General features: G+C 46.2%; 1 protein-coding gene across 1 annotated transcript in view; it reads left to right on the top strand.

Moving 5' to 3' along the window:
• TRPC4 (transient receptor potential cation channel subfamily C member 4) overlaps positions 1–21,524 on the top strand; it is a 520,170-nt gene that overhangs the window by 292,048 nt on the left and 206,598 nt on the right. Inside the window, exon 3 of the mRNA XM_073583258.1 lies at positions 9,401–9,919. Coding sequence (XP_073439359.1) covers positions 9,401–9,919 — 519 coding nt within the window. The remainder of the gene's footprint in view (positions 1–9,400; positions 9,920–21,524) is intronic.

Below are 21,524 nucleotides of genomic sequence, written 5' to 3'. Positions count from 1 at the left end.
GGAATTAGGCCTAACCGTCATTCCTGAAAAAATGAAAAACTTACGTGTGCAAACCACAGGTGCTGTAGCTTGCTTAACAGCTCGCCAGCCGTTCTCACGCCCAGTATGGATTACACGAGATTGCACAAAGGTGAGAAAGGGTACCGTATCCCCAGATAACATGTATGGATAGCGTACACATTCAAAATATATGTCTATACATCAGGAGGCAGGCTCAGACGGTGTTAGGCCCAGTATGGCTTGCACGTGATTGCACAAAGGTTAGAAAGGGTACCTTATCCCCGGATAACATGTATGGATAGCGTACACATTCAAAATATATGTCTATACATCAGGAGGCAGGCTCAGACGGTGTTAGGCCCAGTATGAATTGCACGTGATTGCACAAAGGTTAGAAAGGGTACCGTATCCCCAGATAACATGTATGGATAGCGTACACATTCAAAATATATGTCTATACATCAGGAGGCAGGCTCAGACGGTGTTAGGCCCAGTATGGATTGCACGTGATTGCACAAAGGTTAGAAAGGGTACCGTATCCCCAGATAACATGTATGGATAGCGTACACATTCAAAATATATGTCTATACATCAGGAGGCAGGCTCAGACGGTGTTAGGCCCAGTATGGCTTGCACGTGATTGCACAAAGGTTAGAAAGGGTACCGTATCCCCGGGTAACATGTATGGATAGCATACACATTCAAAATATATGTCTATACATCAGGAGGCAGGCTCAGACGGTGTTAGGCCCAGTATGGATTGCACGTGATTGCACAAAGGTTAGAAAGGGTACCGTATCCCCAGATAACATGTATGGATAGCGTACACATTCAAAATATATGTCTATACATCAGGAGGCAGGCTCAGACGGTGTTAGGCCCAGTATGGATTGCACGTGATTGCACAAAGGTTAGAATGGCTACCGTATCCCCAGATAACATGTATGGATAGCGTACACATTCAAAATATATGTCTATACATCAGGAGGCAGGCTCAGACGGTGTTAGGCCCAGTATGGATTGCACGTGATTGCACAAAGGTTAGAAAGGGTACCGTATCCCCGGATAACATGTATGGATAGCGTACACATTCAAAATATATGTCTATACATCAGGAGGCAGGCTCAGACGGTGTTAGGCCCAGTATGGATTGCACGTGATTGCGCAAAGGTTAGAAAGGGTACCGTATCCCCGGATAACATGTATGGATAGCGTACACATTCAAAATATATGTCTATACATCAGGAGGCAGGCTCAGACGGTGTCAGGCACAGTATGGATTTGACGGCCCAGACTACACAGCGGAGGAGCAGGGAGAGGTAAAGATGGCAAATGCTGGGGCCCTGCCCAAGCAAGGGGGGCCCACTCATGGGCGTCGGTACTGGCACTGGGCCCCTCATAGTACGGCGGTGTGTCTGACGGCAGGTGTGCACCACCACCGTCAGAGACACTTGATTGCACTATGAAGGACCCTGTGCCAGTGCCCGCGCCCAAAAGTCGGCCTACCCACCTGTCCAGGGCAACGGCACTCGCATGGTGTCGTGCGCTAGGTGGTGACTTCGGCCATGGGGGGGAGAGGCAGCACAGTTACGGAGTTTTAGAAAGTGGCATATGTTGATGTTGGACATTCAGCTGATGCAAAAGGTGAAATAGGTCAAGTCCCAGGAAGAGGTGGACCAAAGCAAGCCATTTTTCTGTCACCCTATGTGTCATCAGGGGAAGGTGGGACAAAATCCTTGGAAACCCATGCGTGGTTCATTTTAATGAAGGTTAGATCATCCACATTTTGGGTTGACAGACGGGTCCTTTTTTCTGTCAGGATTGATCCAGCTGCACTGAAGACTCTTTCCGATAGCACACTTGCAGCTGGGCAAGCGAGCTCCTGTAAGGCATATTGTGCCAATTCAGGCCAGGTGTCCAGTTTAGCGGCCCAATAGTCAAAGGGGAATGACCTGTGTGGGAGAACATCGATATGGGAGGAAAAGTAGTTTGTAACCATAGTTGACAACTGCTGTCTCCTGTCACTTTCCATCGATGCAGTATTACCAGTTGTGTGAGCGGTACTTGAAAAATCAGTCCACAACATTGTCATGAAACCCCTGTCTCCAACGCCACTTCTGCTGTGTGCAACACGAACACCTCTGCCAAGCTGCCTCCGGCCCGTACGGCTCGTGTGAGAACCATCACCGCTGCTGTGTGCTGGGAATGCCTCAAGCAACCGATTTATCAGAGTTGCTTGTTTATTAGCCAATATTAGGTCAAGGTTCTCCTGTGGCATGATGTTTTGTAATTTGCATTTATAGCGTGGATCCAGGATGCTGGCCAACCAGTAGTCGTCATCGTTCATCATTTTGGCAATGCGGGGGTCCCTTTTTAGGATCTTCAAGGCATAATCTGACATGTGGGCCAATGTTCCCGGTGTCAATGATGCACTGCGCGTGCTGGTTGGAGGAGCACTTTCTGGCAAATCCACATCCCTCCAGTCACGCACAAACCCTGTACCAGACCTTGCCACGCCAACATTTTCACTTGCCCCATGAGATGCATCCTCCTCCCCTAAGTAATCATCCCCATCATCCTCCTCCTCTTCTTCCTCCACCTCGTCCAGGAGAGGTCCCTGAGCAGACAATGGCTGAATGTCATCAAGGTTTCCCTCCTCCTCTTCCTCCTCATCAACATTGGCTGCAGAAGCCTGCTCCTTAAGGTGCGTCAAAGTTTGCATGAGCAGACGCATAAGTGGGATGCTCATGCTCAGGATGGCGTCGTCTGCACTTACCAGCCGTGTGCATTCCTCAAAACACTGAAGGACTTTACAGAGGTCTTTCAGCTTCGACCACTGCACACCGGTCAACTCCATGTCTGCTCTCAAAGTGCCTGGCCGTGAATCCTCCCACAAATGCATTATGGCCTGCCTCTGCTCGCACAGCCGCTCCACCATGTGCAGGGTGGAGTTCCACCTTGTTGCAATGTCGATAATGAGGTGGTGGTGGGGAAGGTGGAGCAATCGCTGCAGCTTCTGCATACGAACGGAGTGTACAGGCGACCGGCGGATGTGCGCGCACAGTCTTCGCACCTTCTGGAGCAGGGCTGTTAACTCCGGATAATTTTTGAGGAAGCACTGCACCACCAGGTTCAAGGTGTGAGCCAAGCAATGTATGTGGCTGAGTTTTGAAAGGGCTATGGCTGCCACAAAATTACGCCCGTTATCACTAACTACCTTGCCTGCCTCAAGATGTACACTGCCCAGCCATGACTCAGTTTGTCGCTGAAAGTACTCGGCCAGCACCTCGGCGGTGTGTCTGTCGCCCAAACACATCATCTGCAACACTGCCTGCTGACGCTTTCAACTAGCTGCTTGATAGGGGGACACCTCGTGTGCAACAGTGGCAGCTGCAGATGGAGTGCTCGTACGACTGCGCTCTGTGGACGAGCTTTCGCTTCTGGAGGAGGAGGAGGAGGAGGAGGGTCGAACGCCTACAGCCAACTGTTTCCTATACCGTGGGCTAGGCAGCACTGTCCCACCACCGCTGTCCCCTGTGGACCCTGCATCCACCACATTAACCCAGTGCGCAGTGATGGACATGTAACGGCCCTGGCCATGCCGACTGGACCATGCATCAGTTGTGAGGTGCACCTTTCCGCTCACTGACTGCTTGAGTGCATGGACAATGCGGTCTTTCACATGATGGTGGAGGGCTGGGATGGCTTTGCGAGAGAAGAAGTGGCGACTGGGTAGGTCATAGCGTGGTACTGCATAGGCCATGAGTTCGAGGAAAGCTGCGCTTTCCACCAACCGAAAGGGCATCATCTCAAACGAGATTAGTTTGGCAATGTGGGCGTTCAAACCCAGTGTACGTGGATGAGAGACTGAGTGCTTTCTTGACCTACTCATAGTGTCTGGGAGGGTGAGCTGGACTTGAGAGCTGCATATGGTGGAAGTAGCGGTGGACAGGGCGGACTGAGAGAGGGCTGATGATGGTGATGGAGTTGGTGTTCTTTCTGATGGCCTAGAATCAGTCTTTCGTTGATATAACAGTGGGATTCCCTGACTGCTGTGGCCTTGCAACGACACCTCAACATTTGCTGCTGTGCTAACTGGTGGGCTTACAGTGGGGGAAACAATGTAGCGTTGCTGACTACCTTCGTTGTGATCAGTTGCACATGTGGCACTTGAGGTTTGGTGTTGTGTCCACGCTTGCAAGTGCATGCTGGTTAAATGTCTAAGCATGCAACTGGTATTCAAATTTTTCAGATTTTTCCCTTGGCTAAAGGTCTTTGCGCACTTCTTACAGATAACCTTGGCCTGATCATGAGGATTTTGTTCAAAAAAGTGCCACACTGCACTCTTCCTACTTTGGCAGACATTTTGCGGCCTAGCACACTGTGATCTTTTGACCCTCTGGACAAGCTGTCCAGCAACTCTTTTGATGTTTGGAACCTGTCTTTGGAGTGCTCCGGGCCTGCCAGATAACAGCTGTTGCGATGTCGATGTCTGCTGTGGATGCTCCTCATCTGAGCTTTTAGAAGCAGCACCCTATTCCCCCAATGGATGCCAATCTGGGTCAACAACTGGGTCATCCATCACCTCCTCTTCTATGTCATGTGCACCTTCCTCTGTGTCACCGTGTATGGTGGTATAGTGTGCGGGAAGGGGCACCTGAGTCTCATCAGGGTCAGAATCTGGCTCTGTACACTGCGAGGACAATGTAGTGCTCTGAGTGAATGTACCAGCAGAATCATCCATCAGCGGCTGTGCATCAGTGCACTCCATGTCAGATTCATCTTGGCCTGGGTAATTCACCATTTCACTTGATAATCCAGGCATGGTATGTGAAAACAGCTCCATGGAGTAATCAGTAGTATGGCCTGCGTCATCCTTCAATCTTGGATATGGTGAAGGACACAAGGAAAGGTGTGGTTCATGAACTGTGAGCCTCCAACAGCCTCCAATGACGACTCAGTGCTTTTACTTTTTACAACTTCAGAAGAGGAGGCGATAGAGCTGGAGGCTGAGTCAGCAATGTAAGACAAAACTTTTTCCTGATGCTCTGGCTTTAAAAGCGGTTTGCCAACTCCTAGAAAACTAAGCGTTTGAGGCCTTATGTAGCCAGACGATGAAGCAGGCTCAACACCTCCTGCATTCGGTCCTATTTTGCTCTTGCCACTACCATCAGATCCACCACCAAAACCATCATTACCAGCTGCCAACCCCCGCCCAATTCCACGGCCTCTTCCACCAGCCTTCCTCATTTTTGGTAGAAATGTAGACAAAATCCAACAAACTATATAGTAATGTAAAACAAGGTACAAGGTGTCTATAGGACAGTGGAGATTTTGAATTTCTGCACACACTTGTGGACACTGGACACTTTTGGATTGTGTGAGGCCCACTGAATATCTGAGCGCTCTGTCACAGGCTCGATGGCACAGCTGTGACCAAAGTGACTAGAGGATAAGGGAGATTTTGAATTTCTGCACACACTTGTGGACACTGGACACTTTTGGATTGTGTGAGGCCCACTGATATGTGAGCGCTATGTGACATGCTCGATGGCACAGCTGTGACAAAAGTGACTAGAGGATAAGGGAGATTTTGAATTTCTGCAGACACTTGTGGACACTGGACACTTTTGGATTGTGTAAGATCCACTGATATCTGAGCGCTATGTGACAGGCTCGATGGCACAGCTGTGACAAAAGTGACTAGAGGATAAGGGAGATTTTGAATTTCAGCAGACACTTGTGGACACTGGACACTTTTGGATTGTGTGAGGCCCAATGAATATCTGAGCGCTATGTGACAGGCTCGATGGCACAGCTGTGACAAAAGTGACGAGAGGATAAGGGAGATTTTGAATTTCAGGAGACACTTGTGGACACTGGACACTTTTGGATTGTGTGAGGCCCAATGAATATCTGAGCGCTATGTGACAGGCTCGATGGCACAGCTGTGACAAAAGTGACGAGAGTATAAGGGAGATTTTGAATTTCTGCAGACACTTGTGGACACTGGACACTTATGGATTGTGTGAGGCCCACTGAATATCACAGCGCTATGTAACAGGCAGAAATTGGCTAGTGTACCACAAACTACAAGGTGTATGTAGAATTGGGCAGAATAGGAATCTCCCTAGAGTGCAGGTCTGTAAGAACGGAACATGTCCTCGTTTTATTCTCACAGAGTGACACACTGATAGCTTCACTGTGGCTGTGATAACAGCCGTTACACGGTACTGTGTGAGGAGCGTACACCGCTGTATGGTGTGAAAAAATGCACGCTCAGTACCTCAGCAGGACAAAAAAAAAAATTGGGATTGCTTTTAAAAAAGCAGTTTGTGGAGCAGTGGGTAAACAGCAATGCAGGAATGTCAGGAAGCCTTAGAAGGCAGCCCAAAAACCAACACCACTGATACACCACAATATAGCCTCCCCTTGCACTGCACACACAGTGACTGATGTGTTGTACAGGCAAAATCGCTAGCAGCAGAAGCAGTTTTTTTTTCTTCTCAGCAGGACAAAAAAAAAATTGGGATTGCTTTTAAAAAAGCAGTTTGCGGAGCAGTGGGTAAACAGCAATGCAGGAATGTCAGGAAGCCTTAGAAGGCAGCCCAACAACCAACACCACTGATACACCAATATATAGCCTCCCCTTGCACTGCACACACAGTGACTGGTGTGTTGTACAGGCATAATCGCTAGCAGCAGAAGCAGTTTTTGGTGTCTTCTTCCCTGCCTAACGCTCTCCCTACAAAATCAGCAGCAGCTCTCCCTATTCTGAGATCAGCATGAGTAACATGGCGGTCGGCGTGCACGCCCTTTTATACCCCCTGTGACGCCCCCAAAGCAAGCCAATCACTTGCATGCCCTTCTGAAAGATGGTGGTGACCCGTGCCTATGTCATCACGTTGCCCACAGTGTCCGTGGATCCTGATTGGCTGAAAAAGAGCGCAAAACAAACTTTTGAAACGCGACTTTGGCGCGTAAGTCGCCGATCTCGTGGCCGACCTCATCCTAGGGTCGGGTTTCGTTTCATGAAACCCGACTTTGCTAAAAGTCGGCGACTTTTGAAATTTTTCGACCCGTTTCGCTCAACTCTACTCATTACTAATGAACATATATACGGTCCACATTGGCATCATGATAAAGGTTCCCATATGCAAATATGAAGAAACTAGATTATGAATTTCACTGAGGATCAAGACAAATGGATTTATTCCATGTACACCATTGCATTCTATGTTGGTGCTATATAAATTCTGATAATGAAATAAACACATTTCTGGAATTATTGCTTTCTAAATCAATGGTGAAAGCTACAAAAGCATATCATGAATTTTCACATTGGGCAAATTCTGCATCAGGGACATTGTTTCATGGGTCTGTGAGTTATTAGGCTGTGTTGTCCTATTCCATTAGGTTGCTCTGTAAAATGATAAATGTTATATAGTTGGCATTTCATATTTTGCACAAGGGTCAGTGAAATCTGGTAATTATGCCGCTGATAACAGCTCAGCTCCTATTTATATTTCTGTCTGGAAAGCTGGCATTTGCTTTTCAAGGCTGTCAAAGTCCTGATAAAAATAGCAGATAAACGGCTTCTGCTCCAGTCGTATCTGTTGTTACTGACCATGTAATTGTATATTGTCTGCATTTTCAATTCTCTGTTGACTTATTTTCCGCTTTTTGCTCAATTTATTGAACAAAATTGCTCGAGCAGCATAAAAAAAAAATCAGTAGTACAATTTCATCTAGTACACTTATTCAGATTAAGACCGGGTTCAAACGGCCATAATAAAACTAGGAATAAAAGTCAGTGATAAGCGGTCATAGAGGAGCGCTTAGGAAGCAACCCAGGGGCAGACAAAAATGTCAGGTCTCCACCGCAGCTCCAGCCGAAAACCTCCAATGGAGGATAGGAGCAATGAGAAAATGGAAACGGTCTTAGGAGCGCAGGAAAGAGACTCAGACAAGAGATGGGGTTAAACCACAACGCGTTTCGACGGAGGATCCGTCTTCATCAGGTACTTCCACCTGGATGGAAGACCTGGCTCCTAAGACCGTTTCCATTTTCTCATAATAAAACTAGGGACAGTCATCTTTGCAAGTTGTGGCTAGGTTTGGCTCTGAGTGCACAAGCTGCCTGCTGTTAATGTACACTAGTCTGGTCCACATACAGTGGGTACGGAAAGTATTCAGACCCCTTTAAATTTTTCACTCTTTGTTTCATTGCAGCCATTTGGTAATATCAAAAAAGTTCATTTTTTTCTCATTAATGTACACTCTGCACCCCGTCTTGACTGAAAAAAAAAGCAGATGTAGAAATTTTTGCAAATTTATTAAAAAAGAAAAACATGAAATATCACATGGTCATAAAGCAAAGTAAAATGGAAAACAAATGAATAATACTTGGTGCGCCCATAAACCTATGTTGGGACTTTAGCTCCATCCAAATGGTAGGCCAAGATATGATATGGTAGGATACGATATGAGATAAGAAATATAAAATCCTTGAATCGGAGACTATAAGGCTACAACATTATAGGAACAAATTCTAGCAATAAAAGGAAAAACATTAACCCTTCTATATCAAGATCAACCGGCTGCATACCAAAAAAAATGCAACAAATACAAAGATAAAGAATTATATCAATGGGGTGTTACAGCTGACATCGTGCTGATTAATGGCAGACTCCTCTCAGTTAGGCCGGAGTCACACTACAGCGAGATACGGCCGAGTCTCGCAGGTTAAAACCAAGCTCTGGCACCGGCACTCCGGAGCGGAGCGTGCAGCTCCATGTATTGCTGTGCGGCTGCACGCTCCACTCCGGAGTGCCAGAGCCTGGTTTTAACCTGCGAGACTCGGCCATATCTCGCTGTAGTGTGACTCCGGCCTTAGGCAGTGGGGAGTTGGCTATCAAACTGAGGAGAGCCGGCTGTCAATAGGCATGATGTGAGCAGTTCTTAAACCCATACACATAAAGACACAAAACGTTTTTCTTAAAATCACTGTAAGCCCAAATGAGTTACTTCCCTAACCCACAAAAAACTAACAGCATTTTCCAATCTTTAAATATTGATGCCCTATCTATAGGACATGAATATAATATCAGAAACCCACAATGATGAGCTGTTTTAAGCTCCATCAACGTCCAGATGTGAAGCAGAGCTCTGTGCACTGTGTAGATTTTCTTGAGTACTCCAGTATTCAGTACGTTCAGTCTAGAGCTTAAAGCAGCTTACGTTAATGACCAATCCTAAGGAAAGCTCTTAAACATAGTACGCTTGGAAAAATCACATTAAATTTGTCATTTAAAAAAAAAATTGTACATTTTGGAAAATACTGTAAAATTGAATATGTAATATAATAGTGTAATATATTTTGGATTTTCTTTGCATACAGGTTCCTCCACTCCTTTTGGATAAACAGTTTTCTGAATTTACTCCAGACATCACCCCAATTATTTTGGCAGCTCATACAAACAATTATGAAATAATAAAGCATCTTGTTCAAAAAGGAGTCTCAATCCCCAGACCACATGAAGTGCGCTGTAACTGCGTGGAATGTGTTTCTGGATCTGATGTGGACAGTTTACGGCACTCTCGATCAAGACTTAACATCTACAGGGCATTGGCGAGTCCATCTTTAATAGCACTTTCAAGTGAAGATCCTTTTCTCACAGCTTTCCAGCTGAGCTGGGAGCTACAGGAATTAAGCAAAGTAGAAAATGAATTTAAATCTGAGTATGAGGAGCTATCAAAGCAATGTAAGCAATTTGCTAAAGATCTGCTGGATCAGACAAGGAGCTCAAGAGAACTGGAAATTATCCTCAATTACAAGGACGATGGTAGCATTTTGGAAGAGCAGAGTGGTAATGACCTTGCCCGATTAAAATTGGCAATTAAGTACCATCAAAAAGAGGTAAGCACTGATTAGTAACATAATGCAATGCTAATATGTACATATAAGGAGTTTGTTTGCAAATTGAAAAGAAGCGTACTATGCTTTTTGCCTCTTAAAAATCTAGAGCACATTGGGCTTTCTTATAGAAAGAAAATAAAAATTGTGACATTCTTTGTCTGTAAATCAACTGAATTTGTTAGAGGCAAAATTTTAATATGATTAAAGGGTTTGCTTAGATAGAAAGCATTCATACTTTCTTTCAAAACATGGGTAGTATTGTTTGTAATACCCTATCCAACAAAGTGCGACCTAAGAAAGGTAGATACAGTGTAAGTCAATGTCTGACCCCTTAATGAGTCTTGTAACACAAGGGATCCAGGGATAAAGGCTAAGCCAGAAATTTGTTGGACATTGACTTTTGGGGTAGCCCTATTTCCTAGGTGGTACTTTGCTTGTCTTTTTCCTCCTGCAAATTAGGTAATTTGACATGCTTTATCTCATGGAGCATTGCTTCAAGTCTCCTTACTAAGGAGGTCTCTTAAAGGAAAACCAGAACTTCCCCCATGTTTACTCAATAGGGTTGTTCAAGTTTGGGATGAAAGTTTGTAGTCACTTTAAGGACTGCATCCTTCTGAATTATGACAGTGTGAGGTGTGCATGCTGTCAGGATTCTCCATTACTACCGGTGAGAGCAGGTGGTCATGTGAACGCAGGCATACGATTTGCTTACTTCCACTCACAATCTGATTAGTCATGCTCGTCCTACCTCATAGCAATTTTTTTGAGAGAGGACGAGCATGTCTAGTTGGCATGTGACCGCAATTATTCAAATTGCATAGTTGCGATCATATAACCACCCGCTCTCACTGGTGATGTAAGGGGGTGGCGGAGAACCTCATTGCTTCCCCTCTTCCCTATGTGCTGGTCCCATGCACTTTATGTTTTACCCGAATGGTGTATCTGTGTGTTAACCTAGTAATGTTTTGCTGTTGTTCAGTAATGTGTAATGCTATGTACCACTTATGCCTTAATGTTATCCCCTTGTGTTTTACACTGTTAAATGCACTGTGTCTGCCATGTATAACTGTTGTGCTGTGCTTGTTATGCACATGCTAGAGGCAGGGACATTTAGGGGGCTGAGCTAACTGACTCTAGTGAAGAGGAAGCTGAAACTTCCTGGAGAGAGCCCAGGCAGGACTGCCTGAGGCAGGACTTGCATCCCCTCTGGGACAAAAGGGACCCCCGTCTGGGGAATGCATGTATCCCTGTCAGGGACGGAACCTATCCCTGGCTGGGGAGAATATTGGCTGCCAGGACTGTCAGGAACTGGGACTGAATGTGTGCCTCACCAGAGTCATTTAGCTCCGAAGAGCTTACTAGGAGTTTTGCTGTGACTAGTGACAGAGCAGGAATTAAATGTCTCTTGTTTATTTCTACATCTTCAATATTAAAATACAAGTTGACACTGTTGGGCCCTATACAGTGCGAAGTGTGGTTCATCCGGAGAACACTGTCATGTCATGGAAAACAGCGGCAGAATTGAGGTAACCCACTCTGACCTGGGGCTGGGACCAGAACTTTCATTTTTTGTGCAAGGGGACGGGATGTGGACTGCCTGCTGCAGTAAGCTCGCCCGCGACTACCAACCCATACCACCTTATTACAGCGACACCATAAAATACTGCCAGCATGCACACTATATGCTGGCAGGTTTCAGAAGTCTGCAGTCACATAGAGTGACATTTGGTCAATGTGTCATTTCTTAGCATATATTACGCTAATTATTTTCTCAAATGCAGAAAAAAACATGGCAAATCTACTTCTACTGATTGTAATGCTATAAATGGACAGTACACAGATTTTACAAATGGGATCTGTATATTGTCTAATTTTCCCAGGTCCATACACTTTTAGGGGTGATTTTAACCCATGACTTGGATCAAAATCAGACAAGTTTCTGATTTTTTTGTGTATTCTTGGTACGCAAAAATCATAGAATCATAGAATCATAGAATCATAGAATCGTAGAGTTGGAAGGGACCTCCTGGGCCATCTGGTCCAACCCCCTGCTCAAAGCAGGATTCGCTAAATCATCCCAGTCAGATGTCTGTCCAGCCTCTGTTTGAAGACTTCCATTGAAGGAGAACTCACCACTTCTCGTGGCAGCCTGTTCCACTCATTGATCACTCTAACTGTCAAAAAGTTTTTTCTAATATCTAATCTGTGTCTCCTCCCATTCAGTTTCATCTCATTGCTTCTAGTCTTTCCTTGTGCAAATGAGAATAAAGTTGATCCTTCTACAATGTGACAGCCCTTTAGATATTTGTAGACAGCTATTAAGTCTCCTCTCAGTCTTCTCTTTTGCAAACTAAACATTCCCAAATCCTGCAACCTTTCCTCATAAGACAGGGTTTGCAGACCGGTCACCATTCTGGTCGCTCTTTTCTGAACTTGCTCCAGTTTGTTGATGTCTTTTTTAAAATGTGGTGCCCAAAACTGGACACAATATTCCAGATGAGGTCTGACCAAAGAGGAGTAGAGGGAAATAATGACTTAACGTGATCTAGACTGTATGCTTCTGTTAATACATCCTAGAATTGCATTTGCCTTTTTTGCTGCTGCATCACACTGTTGACTCATATTCAGTCTGTGATCTATTAGTATACCCAAGTCTTTTTCACATGTGCTGTCACTTAGCCCTATTCCTCCCATTTTATATATGCTTTTTCCATTTTTATTGCCCAGATGTAGTACTTTGCATTTCTCCCTGTTAAAAACCATTCTGTTAGTTGCTGCCCACTTCTCCAGTTTATTTAAATCTTTTTGAATCCTCTCTCTCTCTTCTCTAGTATTAGCTATCCCTCCTAGCTTTGTGTCATCAGCAAATTTAATCAGTTTACCCTCAATTCCTTCATCTAAATCGTTGATAAAGATGTTGAACAATACAGGGCCCAGGACAGAGCCCTGTGGTACCCCACTTGAGACATTCTTCCAACTGGATGTGCAGCCATTTACGACCACTCTTTGGGTCCGATCACTAAGCCAGTTATGAATCCACCTAACAGTTGCCTTGTCCATTCCATACTTAATCATTTTTTCAATAAGGATTGTATGAGAGACTTTGTCAAATGCTTTGCTGAAGTCAAGATATACTATATCTACAGCATTTCCTTGATCCACCCAATCAGTGATACCGTCATAGAAGGAAATTAAGTTAGTCTGACATGACTTATTAGTTACAAACCCATGCTGACTCTGTTTAATCACTTCATTCTTATCCAGGTATTGACATACATGTTGTTTAATAATTTGTTCAAAGATCTTTCCTGGTATAGAAGTCAGACTCACCGGCCTATAGTTGCCTGGGTCCACCTTCTTCCCCTTTTTGAAGATAGGAACAACATTTGCTCTTCTCCAGTCTTCTGGCACTTCTCCTGTTCTCCAAGAATTTTCAAAGATTATAGAGAGGGGTTCAAAAATTTCTTCTGCTATCTCCTTCAGTACTCTGGGGTGTAATTCATCTGGACCTGGAGACTTGAATTCATTTAGGCTAGCTAAGTGTTTCCTCACTATCTTTCTGCTTATAGATATCCTGGATTCTTCTATTCCCTTAATAGGACAGTGAATAACAGTTGATGTTACATTTCGTTTCTGAGAGAAAACAGATGCAAAATAGGAATTTAAAAGTTCAGCCTTCTCAACATCCTGTCTTACCATTTCATCATTTTCATCCAGTAAAAATCCTATAGCATCTTTGACTTTTCTTTTACTTTTGACATATCCCCAAAATCCTTTATTATTGCTTTTGACATCTCTTGCAAGCCTCAATTCATTTTCAGCTTTAGTAATCTGATTTGTGCCCTGCAGGTTCTGCAGACAGCATTATATTCTTCTTTAGATATGCCTCCCTCTTTCCATTTTATAAACATTTTTTTCTTCCTTTTTAGCATGTGCTTAAGTTCTGTGTTCATCCATCCTGGTTTCCTTAACTGCTTCCTATTCTTCCCTCTTTTCGGAATTGTTAACAACTGTGCTTTGAGAATTTCATTTTTCAAGATTTCCCATCCTTCCTGGACATTTTTGTCTTTAAGGATATCCAGCCATTGGATCCCTCCAATTCTCTTTCTGAATCCCTTAAAATCTGCCTTTCTGAAATCTAACCTTGACGTCTGAGTCTTCACAGGTCTTCCACCTCTAGTTATCCAGAATTCTAAAATAGCATGGTCGCTACCTCCTAGGGTCCCAGCCACTTTTACCTCCTCAACCATTTCCTCCCTGTTTCCTCAGAGTGGGTCATTCCCTGGAGGAAGATCTGGCTAGTCCCGTGTTTGAGACTCTTAAATGAGGCTCCATGGACTTTATTTCCTAGGGCGCATTGCACCTAGGATTTCACTGATTGAGCGCCTTTGCCGCAGTGTCTTCTTTGACTGGTCTCCCTGAGGTTAGTGATTGTTTCGTGATGTTGATCTACTGGGCATTGCTCCCACCTAGCCAGAATCCTACTCCACACTGATGAGGGGTAACACCCCGAAACAGCTGTCTGTGGATGGATATTTCCCTTGTCATATCTGTAAACTCGTAAAGAGCTAGATATTGACTTAAAGGGCCACTTAATATGGTGGTAATGGTGGTTTCTGAAAGGAGCCACCCCTTGGCTGGATCCTTCCCTGGAGGAAGATCTGGCTAGTCCCATGTTTGAGACTCTTAAATGAGGCTCCACAGACTATTTGCATATTCATTGTGGAGTGTGACATACCGGCTCTGGCATGCCAAAGTAAGGAGGCTTATTCATCGTGCAATTCTTCTCCACTGTGCAAGCCTTCTCTGGGAAATTTATCCCCTTTATGATGTTGGGCGTAAATTTACGCCGACATCGGACTCCCTCCCTTTGATGTAGGCTCCAGCGCTGAGCAAACATCTTTCTCTATTTTGAACAGCTGACATGTGCCCGGAATAGCTGCTGGTGGAATCGCGATCCTCCCACGGCTATTAACCCATTAAATGCTGCTGTCAAATGCTGGGGCATTTAACTTGTGTTTCCGGCCATCAGGCCAGAAATCCGCCCACCAGTGACCCCATCACGTGATCGCGGGTCACTAGTTCATAGGCATGACAGCCAAATGTCACCTGGAGATGTCTATGGTTGTCTGTGCCGACTTACTGTGAGCGCCACCCGGCGATCTGATCATTGCGTCTATGTAGCAGGACAGATCAGGTTGTGGCAGTTTCTAGTCTCCCATGGAGACTATTGAAGCATGCCAAAAGTAAAAAAAAAGTTTTTAAAAAAATAAAATATAAAAGTTCAAATCACCCCCCCTTCGCCCCATTCAATATTAAACAATAAAAAAAAATTAAACATACACATATTTGGTATCGCCGCATTCAAAATCGCCCGATCTATCAAGAAAAAAGGATTAACCTGATCACTAAATGGCGTAACGAGAAAAAAAGTCAAAACGCCAGAATTACTTTTTTTGGTCACCACAACATTGCATTAAAATGCAATAACGGGCAACCAAAAGATCATATCTACACTAAAATGGAATCAATTAAAACGTCAGCTCAGCACACAAAAAATAAGCCCTTACTCAACCTGAGATCATGAAAAGTGGAGATGTTATGGGCACAATTTTTTTTTTTTAAACAAAGTTTGGTGTCTATTAGAGTTGAGCGAAACGGGTCGAAAAAATTCAAAAGTCGCCGACTTTTGGCAAAGTCGGGTTTCATGAAACAAAACCCGACCCTAGGATGAGGTCGGCCACGAGGTCGGCGACTTACGCGCCAAAGTCGCGTTTCAAAAGTTTGTTTTGCGCTCTTTTTCAGCCAATCAGGATCCACGGACACTGTGGGCAACGTGATGACATAGGCACGGGTCACCACCATCTTTCAGAAGGGCATGCAAGTGATTGGCTTGCTTTGGTGGGTGTCACAGGGGGTATAAAAGGGCGTGCACACCGACCGCCATCTTACTTCTGCCGATCTTAGTATAGGGAGAGGTTGCTGCTGATTCTGTAGGGAGAGCGTTAGGCAGGGAAGAAGACAAAAAAACTGCTTCTGCTGCTAGCGATTTGGCCTGCACAACACACAAGTCACTGTGTGTGCAGTGCAAGGGGAGGCTATATTGTGGTGTATCAGTGGTGTTGGTTGTTGGGCTGCCTTTTAAGGCTTCCTGACACGCTGGCATTGCTGTTTACCCACTGCTCCGCAAACTGCTTTTTTAAAAGCAATCCAATCTCCCTTATCCTCTCGTCACTTTGGTCACAGGCAGCTGTGCCATCGAGCGTGTCACATAGCCCTCAGATATCAGTGGGCCTCACACCATCCACAAGTGTCCAGTGTCCAAAAGTGTACGCAGAGATTCAAAATCTCCATTATCCTCTCGTCACTTTGGTCACAGGCAGCTGTGCCATCGAGCGTGTCACATAGCGCTCAGATATCAGTGGGCCTCACACCATCCACAAGTGTCCAGTGTCCAAAAGTGTACGCAGAGATTCAAAATCTCCATTATCCTCTTGTCACTTTGGTCACAGGCAGCTGTGCCATCGAGCGTGTCACATAGCGCTCAGATATCAGTGGGCCTCACACAATCCACAAGTGTCCACTGTCCACAAGTGTGTGCAGAAATTCTAAAACTCCCCTGTCCTATAGACACCTTGTACCTTGTTTTACATTACTATATAGTTTGTTGGATTTTGTCTACATTTCTACCAAAAATGAGGAAGGCTGGTGGAAGAGGCCGTGGAATTGGGCGGGGGTTGGCAGCTGGTAATGATGGTGTTGGTGGTGGTTCTGATGGTAGTGGCAAGAGCAAAATAGGACCGAATGCAGGAGGTGCTGACCCTGCGTCATCGTCTGGCTACATAAGGCCTCGAACGCTTAGTTTTCTAGGAGTTGGCAAACCGCTTTTAAAGGCAGAGCATCAGGAAAAAGTTTTGTCTTACATTGCTGACTCAGCCTCCAGCTCTATCGCCTCCTCTTCTTCAGTTGTAAAAAGTAAAAGCACTGAGTCGTCATTGGAGGCTCATGTTCATGAACCACACCTTTCCTTGTGTCCTTCACCCCAACCAAGATTGAAGGATGACGCAGGCCATACTACTGATTACTCCATGGAGCTGTTTTCACATACCATGCCTGGATTATCAAGTGAAATCGTGAATTACCCAGGCCAAGATGAATCTGACATGGAGTGCACTGATGCACAGCCGCTGATGGATGATTCTGCTGGTACATTCACTCAGAGCACTACATTGTCCTCGCAGTGTACAGAGCCAGATTCTGACCCTGATGAGACTCAGGTGCCCCTTCCCGCACACTACACAACCATACACGGTGACACAGAGGAAGGTGCACATGACATTGAAGAGGAGGTGATGGATGACCCAGTTGTTGACCCAGATTGGCATCCATTGGGGGAAGAGGGTGCTGCTTCCAATAGCTCAGATGAGGAGCATCCACAGCAGACATCAACATCGCAACAGCTGTTATCTGGCAGGCCCGGAGCACTCCAAAGACAGGTTCCAAACATCAAAAGAGTTGCTGGACAGCTTGTCCAGAGGGTCAAAAGATCACAGCGTGCTAGGCCGCAAAATGTCTGCCAAAGTAGGAAGAGTGCAGTGTGGCACTTTTTTGAACAAAATCCTCATGATCAGGCCAAGGTTATCTGTAAGAAGTGCGCAAAGACCTTTAGCCGAGGGAAAAATCTGAAAAATTTGAATACCAGTTGCATGCTTAGACATTTAACCAGCATGCACTTGCAAGCGTGGACACAACACCAAACCTCAAGTGCCACATGTGCAACTGATCACAACGAAGGTAGTCAGCAACGCTACATTGTTTCCCCCACTGTAAGCCCACCGGTTAGCACAGCAGCAAATGTTGAGGTGTCGTTGCAAGGCCACAGCAGTCAGGGAATCCCACTGTTATATCAACGAAAGACTGATTCTAGGCCATCAGAAAGAACACCAACTCCATCACCATCATCAACCCTCTCTCAGTCCACCCTGTCCACCGCTACTTCCACCATATGCAGCTCTCAAGTCCAGCTCACCCTCCCAGACACTATGAGTAGGTCAAGAAAGTACTCAGTCTCTCATCCGCATACACTGGGTTTGAACGCCCACATTGCCAAACTAATCTCGTTTGAGATGATGCCCTTTTGGTTGGTGGAAAGCACAGCTTTCCGCGAACTCATGGCCTATGCAGTACCACGCTATGACCTACCCAGTCGCCACTTCTTCTCTCGCAAAGCCATCCCAGCCCTCCACCATCATGTGAAAGACCGCATTGTCCATGCACTCAAGCAGTCAGTGAGCGGAAAGGTGCACCTCACAACTGATGCATGGTCCAGTCGGCATGGCCAGGGCCGTTACGTGTCCATCACTGCGCACTGGGTTAATGTGGTGGATGCAGGGTCCACAGGGGACATCGGTGGTGGGACAGTGCTGCCTAGCCCACGGTATAGGAAACAGTTGGCTGTAGGCGTTTGACCCTCCTCCTCCTCCTCCTCCAGAAGCGAAAGCTCGTCCACAGAGCGCAGTCGTACAAGCACTCCATCTGCAGCTGCCACTGTTGCACACGATGTGTCCCCCTATCGAGCAGCTAGTGGAAAGCGTCAGCAGGCTGTGTTGCAGATGATGTGTTTGGGCGACAGACACACCGCCGAGGTGCTGGCCGAGTACTTGAAGCGACAAACTGAGTCATGGCTGGGCAGTGTACATCTTGAGGCAGGCAAGGTAGTTAGTGATAACGGCCGTAATTTTATGGCAGCCATAGCCCTTTCAAAACTCAGCCACATACCATGCTTGGCTCACACCTTGAACCTGGTGGTGCAGTGCTTCCTCAAAAATTATCCGGAGTTAACAGCCCTGCTCCAGAAGGTGCGAAGACTGTGCGCGCACATCCGCCGGTCGCCTGTACACTCCGTTCGTATGCAGAAGCTGCAGCGATTGCTCCACCTTCCCAACCACCGCCTCATTATCGACATTGCAACAAGGTGGAACTCCACCCTGCACATGGTGGAGTGGCTGTGCGAGCAGAGGCAGGCCATAATGCATTTGTGGGAGGATACACGGCCAGGCACTTTGAGAGCAGACATGGAGTTGACAGGCGTGCAGTGGTCGAAGCTGAAAGACCTTTGTAAAGTCCTTCAGTGTTTTGAGGAATGCACACGGCTGGTAAGCGCAGATGACGCCATCCTAAGCATGAGCATCCCACTTATGCATCTGCTCATGCAAACTTTGACGCACCTTAAGGAGCAGGCGTCTGCAGCCAATGTTGATGAGGAGGAAGAGGAGGAGGGAATCCTTGATGACATTCAGCCATTGTCTGCTCAGGGACCTCTCCTGGACGAGGTGGAGGAAGAAGAGGAGGAGGAGGAGGAGGATGATGGGGATGATTACTTAGGGGAGGAGGATGCATCTCGTGGGGCAAGTGAAAATGTTGGCGTGGCAAGGTCTGGTACAGGGTTTGTGCGTGACTGGAGGGATGTGGATTTGCCAGAAAGTGCTCCTCCACCCAGCACTCGCAGTGCATCATTGACACCGGGAACATTGGCCCACATGTCAGATTATGCCTTGCGGATCCTAAAAAGGGACCCCCGCATTGCCAAAATGATGAACGATGGCGACTACTGGTTGGCCAGCATCCTGGATCCACGCTATAAAGGCAAATTACAAAACATCATGCCACAGGAGAACCTTGACCTAATATTGGCTAATAAACAAGCAACTCTGGTAAATCGGTTGCTTAAGGCATTCCCAGCACACAGCAGCGGTGATGGTTCTCACAAGAGCCGTACGGGCCGGGGGCAGCTTGGCAGAGGTGTTCGTGGTGCACACAGCAGAAGTGGCGTTGGAGACAGGGGTTTCATGACAATGTTGTGGACTGATTTTTCAAATACCGCTCACACAACTGGTAATACTGCATCGATGGAAAGTGACAGGAGACAGCAGTTGTCAACTATGGTTACAAACTACTTTTCCTCCCATATCGATGTTCTCCCACACAGGTCATTCCCCTTTGACTATTGGGCCACTAAACTGGACACCTGGCCTGAATTGGCCCAATATGCCTTACAGGAGCTCGCTTGCCCAGCTGCAAGTGTGCTATCGGAAAGAGTCTTCAGTGCAGCTGGATCAATCCTGACAGAAAAAAGGACCCGTCTGTCAACCAAAAATGTGGATGATCTAACCTTCATTAAAATGAACCACGCATGGGTTTCCAAGGATTTTGTCCCACCTTCCCCTGATGACACATAGGGTGACAGAAAAATGGCTTGCTTTGGTCCACCTCTTCCTGGTACTTCACCTATTTCGCCTTTTGCATCAGCTGAATGTCCAACATCAACATATGCCACTTTCTAAAACTCCATAACTGTGCTGCCTCCCCCCCCCATGGCCGGGGTCACCACCTACCGCACGACACCGTGCGAGTGCCGTTGCCCTGGACAGGTGGGTAGGCCGACTCTTGGGCGCGGGCACTGGCACAGGGTCCCTCATAGTGCAGTCAAGTGTCTCTGACGGTGGTGGAGCACACCCGCCGTCAGACACACCGCTGTACTATGAGGGGCCCAGTGCCAGTACCGACGCCCACGAGTGGGCCCCCCTTGCTTGGCCAGGGCCCCAGCATTTGCAATCTTTACCTCTCCCTGCTCCTCCGCTGTGTAATCTGGGCCGTCAAATCCATACTGTGCCTGACACCGTCTGAGCCTGCCTCCTGAGACATATATTTTGAATGTGTACGCTATCCATACATGTTATCCAGGGATACGGTACCCCTTCTAACCTTTGTGCAATGACGTGCAATCCATACTGGGCCTAACACCGTCTGAGCCTGCCTCATGGTGTATAGACATATATTTTGAATGTGTACGCTATCCATACATGTTATCCGGGGATACGTTACCCTTTCTAACCTTTGTGCAATGACGTGCAATCCATACTGGGCCTAACACCGTCTGAGCCTGCCTCATGCTGTATAGACATATTTTGAATGTGTACGCTATCCATACATGTTATCCAGGGATACGGTACCCTTTCTAACCTTTGTGCAATCACGTGCAATCCATACTGGGCGTGAGAACGGCTGGCGAGCTGTTAAGCAAGCTACAGCACCTGTCCAGACAAGTACAGGGATTCCCTAGCGAGGAGACTTATTTGATTGTTTTCAATGTTGGGACAGCAATTTTTGGGGAGCACTATACTCTGGAGAATGATAGATGGGGCCCACCATACACTGGAACATTCCAAAGGTGGACATCAGACACTGGAGCAGCATTTACAGGGCCCATTATACACTAGAGCATTAGAAATGGGGCCCATTATGTTTGGAGCATTATTTGGGCCCATAAGACAGTGGAGCTTCATCCATGGGGACCAACATATACTGTAGCATTATGTGGAGCTCATCATATACTGTTTCAAACATTATATGGGACCAATGATTTTGTATGGAGAAATAGATGGGCCTCGTCATGAGATGTAAAAAGTGAGGTATTTTTCATTGTACTTTACCGCTATTTCTCTGCCGTATCGGAGCATGATGAGTTGTGGCATGTGTTAAAGGGGCGCTCTTTCGCCCAGGGCACATGAAAACCTGCAGCCAGCCCTCCCCCCCCACAAATTTA

This window comes from Dendrobates tinctorius, unplaced genomic scaffold, assembly GCF_039654945.1.
Source record: "Dendrobates tinctorius isolate UK_male_01 unplaced genomic scaffold, ASM3965494v1 ptg000075l, whole genome shotgun sequence".
Lineage (NCBI taxonomy): Eukaryota > Metazoa > Chordata > Amphibia > Anura > Dendrobatidae > Dendrobates > Dendrobates tinctorius.
Note: the sequence above shows the minus strand (reverse complement) of the source record. Positions and strands in the feature narration are given on the sequence as shown.